The sequence below is a fragment of the Simochromis diagramma genome, unplaced genomic scaffold (genome assembly GCF_900408965.1).
Source record: "Simochromis diagramma unplaced genomic scaffold, fSimDia1.1 OVJJ01000186.1, whole genome shotgun sequence".
Classification (NCBI taxonomy): domain Eukaryota; kingdom Metazoa; phylum Chordata; class Actinopteri; order Cichliformes; family Cichlidae; genus Simochromis; species Simochromis diagramma.
Window position 1 is genome coordinate 117,034 of NW_024387464.1, and position 3,919 is coordinate 120,952.

General features: G+C 38.8%; 1 protein-coding gene across 1 annotated transcript; it reads left to right on the forward strand.

The window, feature by feature from the left end:
• Positions 1-1,200: 1,200 nt before the first annotated feature.
• LOC120723220 (serine protease 27-like) lies at positions 1,201-3,706 on the forward strand. The gene is made up of 6 exons (XM_040014567.1): positions 1,201-1,559; positions 1,762-1,874; positions 1,968-2,047; positions 2,369-2,640; positions 2,876-3,036; positions 3,245-3,706. The coding sequence occupies exons 1-6, from the start codon at positions 1,514-1,516 to the stop codon at positions 3,500-3,502; spliced, it is 930 nt and encodes a 309-aa protein (XP_039870501.1). The 5' UTR covers positions 1,201-1,513; the 3' UTR covers positions 3,503-3,706.
• The last annotated feature ends 213 nt before the right edge of the window (positions 3,707-3,919 follow it).

A 3,919-nucleotide genomic window follows, 5' to 3' on the forward strand; every position in this document is an offset into this window, starting at 1 on the left:
GTGGCCAACATGTATAAACAAAATCAGCTGAGGTGATGTTTACAAGTTTGACAATAAGATGTAATCCTCTAATAATGTTATGGGGGAAACAACAGAAAGACTATTTGTCCAATTTAGTGCATGCTTGACCCTGGTTGTGTGTCCCTTGCACACCTGTTAAGCAGATATGGACTGTGATCCTTTTGATCTATAAACACATAATAAAAGCATGAGGGCAATATAGGTGCAGCTGAATCACACAGGGGCTTTTTAGAATGTGTGCAATATTGTCAGTTTTATAAAATTAGTCAATAAAATATTTTATGGTTAACTTTGCTAACAGTCGCCTGGAGTGTTTATAGGCATAACAATACTGGGTTCAAATGAAAGGCTTATTAATTACTACGCGCAATGTTAATGCAGAGGCAGATTAGACCACTGCCCAACACAACTTTTATACCACTGCTGCCCTAAATTAATAGTACTGGTCATTACCAAAATATTTTTTCTATTTTTTTCTAATGGAAAAAGAGCACCAGTGTCGACAGGCTCTTTAAATAAAATTATATTTTTAGTGCTAAACTATGATTATTGTTGTTAGCCATGAATTTTCAAATTTACAAATTTGAATGAGTATAGACAGATGTCTAATAAATAACAATATAATTTATAGTTTTAAACTAGATTTCGACAGATTTCTTCAATATTTGTGTTTTTATGTTTTATTGAGAGGTGGTCTAATAACGTTTTAGCATGTGAGTCAATGGTGATGTTCGGAGTTCTTGAAAAGTTTTGAGGTGTTAACATGAAACTGTAAATTTATATGAATAAAAAGAATATTATATTATAACGTTATAATGAGATTAAACCGGTTATTTTCACTAAACAGTACACAATCAACTCATACTAATGCAGCTGGATATATAGCAAGAACATTAAAGCACAGCTCACATGACATTAACTCAAATAAAACAGTTACCAAGTAGTGGAGTAGTCTTGCTCCTCTTTACCAGTAAATACAGAAGTGAAACAAAAGTGCATTCAAATCAAAAACAGGCTTTCATCAACAGGCAAAATGTAAACAACTAAAATTTCTTGGTATGCAAAGAACACCTTTAATAAGCGGAAGAAAAAAAAAACTGATACCTGTAACTAAATAAGGGGAGGACAATCTGATTGGTTGGGTTTTCCATTCGGTAAACGTTATTGGTTCCGGCGGATTCAGGGGGGGAGCAAGACTTTCGGTTGGCTGTAGGTGAGCACACAGGTAGACAGACGATTAGGCGCAAAGCGAATACTCGGAATCTCAACGATACTGGTAAAACCTGAAACCTATGATTGTTTTTTTCGACGCCGTTAAGCAGGGAGGGCGACTTAGATGATTAGAAATGTAATTTTTTTAAAGATTTAACTGCACAGCTGGAGACTCTGATTAATGATAGAGGACGCTGGGACATATTTACAGTGTTTTATAATTGAGAGATAACCGCCTCGGTAGTAGTTGAACTACATTTGTGATAGAAAACATCGAATCATGTTAGTGATACCGAGATTTTCTGCTGTTTTCTGGTTCATAACAGGTGAGTAGGTTCCCGTTAGCTTGCCTCGCCATTTTTTTTTCTTCCCCACCTGAAAAATATCTGCTGTCTGTTCTTGGCTGAGGAAGTCTTTCATTTTCTTTCTTTCTTCTTCTTCTTTTTTTTAAGTAACATTAATTAAAAAAAAAAAAAAAAAAGTAAATAAAGTCCAGCTACCGTGGTGTACCTACTTTCCCTCCTCTAGGTATTTTGGCTTCTAACGCCCAAGAATGTGGACGACCACCATTAATGCAGGACAGGATTGTGGGCGGGCTGGATTCGTTATTAGGCGAGTGGCCGTGGCAGGTGGATGTACAGGTGAAGCCTTGGGAACTTTAGTAGATTTTCATGTATTAAATTGTAAAGTGTAGATTTGAATTACTCTGCTCACGAAATCCTCATTGGTTACAGAAACACCCTGATGGTCATATCTGTGGAGGCTCTCTGATTACGGAAAACTGGGTTCTATCTGCAGCACATTGTTTCCCCGAGTAAGAAGACTTTCCTCTTAGAAATGGGCCTGTTTCTTCTTCTTCTTCTTCTTCTTCGAAGTCTTTCTTGTGTCCTCTCATTTGTTGAAAAAGAATGACATTAAAAACAGATTATGCTTGGTTTGTTGTTGTTGTTTTTCACCCACATGTAGCATTCTTGCATACAAAAACCATCTTATAGACAAAAATTGTGAAACCTAAACCCAGAACTGCTACTTTTTAAAGTTTCTGTTTTCACCAGTCCTCATTTCAGGGAACACCTGCTTGTAAAGTAAATGTTTAGCCTTTAATTCATTGTCTCTTTGTCTTTTTTCCCCCCAGTCCATCTGATGTTAGTTCTTACACTCTCTATGTTGGTCGCTACCAGCAGAATAGCTTCAATCCATACGAGTCCTCACATAAAGTGAAACAGATCGTGGTGCCATCTGGTTATACTGACCCTTACAATGGAAAGGATGTGGCGCTGGTGGAACTGGCCAGCCCTGTTACTTGGTCAGGTTATGTCAGTCCTGTATGCTTACCCACCTCTGACACCCTGTTCCCAAGTGGCATGATGTGCACTGTCACTGGCTGGGGGAACATCAGGGATAATGGTAAGGCTTTCTAAATTCATGACTTTATTCATTGCATGCATACATATGACTTTTGGACAGCATTTTTATCACCAGATACCTATTATTTTAGAAATGTATAACATTTCATCCCTATGGCCTTAGTGCATTGTGCATACACTTGCTCATCTTTGTGATCGAGGCTTTATATTTATACTGGACACAAACACTCGCCATCCTTTTTGTTCTTCATCCTCTGTCCTCGTATTCCCCTCAGTCCCTCTGCCAGGAGTCGGGACTCTGCAGAAAGTGCAGGTGCCAATCATCTCCCAGAGTTCATGTCAGGAGATGTACCAAACAGACCCGAAGGAGCAGGTGGACATCTTGTATGACATGATCTGTGCTGGATACCAGGAGGGCGGCAAGGACTCCTGCCAGGTACTGTTGGATCAGCTGTTTGTGCTGTGTTTACATTAACAAAACAACAAGTGGCATTAAAAATATTTTGGATTACCTCCTTTCTCTTTTTTTTTTCCTGTAGTCACCTAATCTCTGATTTGAGCAATCTTCTGTTTAAGCACTACTGAATTAATCTTTTGGACCCCCCCCCCCCCCTCTCTCTCTCTCTCTCTCTCTCTCTTCTCAGGGTGATTCAGGAGGACCTCTTGTTTGTCAGATGGTAAACGGGTCCTGGGTTCAGGCTGGGGTGGTGAGTTTTGGAACTGGCTGTGCTAACGCAAACAGGCCAGGTGTGTATACCAAGCTGACCAGCTACTCAGATTTCATTAGAAGCACAATACCAGAGATTCAACTCTATGGCCATGCTAATCAAAACAAGTGTGCAGGGGCTCTTGTTGTGTTGTTCAGCTGTGTGATCGCTCTAGTGATGGTACTTCAGAAATAAGACTGTGAAAGATGTAAAGCAATCGGAATTTGCAAAACTGATTGTAAAGAGTATAGGTGGTTCAGATTATTCACAATCACAATATTTTACTTTGTATCTGACATGCAAATGATGACAAACTGATTTCTTCTATATGCTGAGGTTGTATTTTAAATCAAGTGAGTAAACATTATCTTTTGTATTTGAAATAAATTGTGGATTTGATACCTGAAGCCAACTTGGTGCTCTCTTCATCTTTGTGTTTGCATCAGTTTATACAGTCACTGGCTAAGGTTGGGCGACATGTAAAAAATTTTCCACTGACAATCGTCAGTCCAATGACCAACGACTGCCTGGTATATGTCCATACTTTTTGATGGGTGGAGCAATGTAATCATGGACTGATATGTGCATTTAGAACACAGAATTACGGATGAA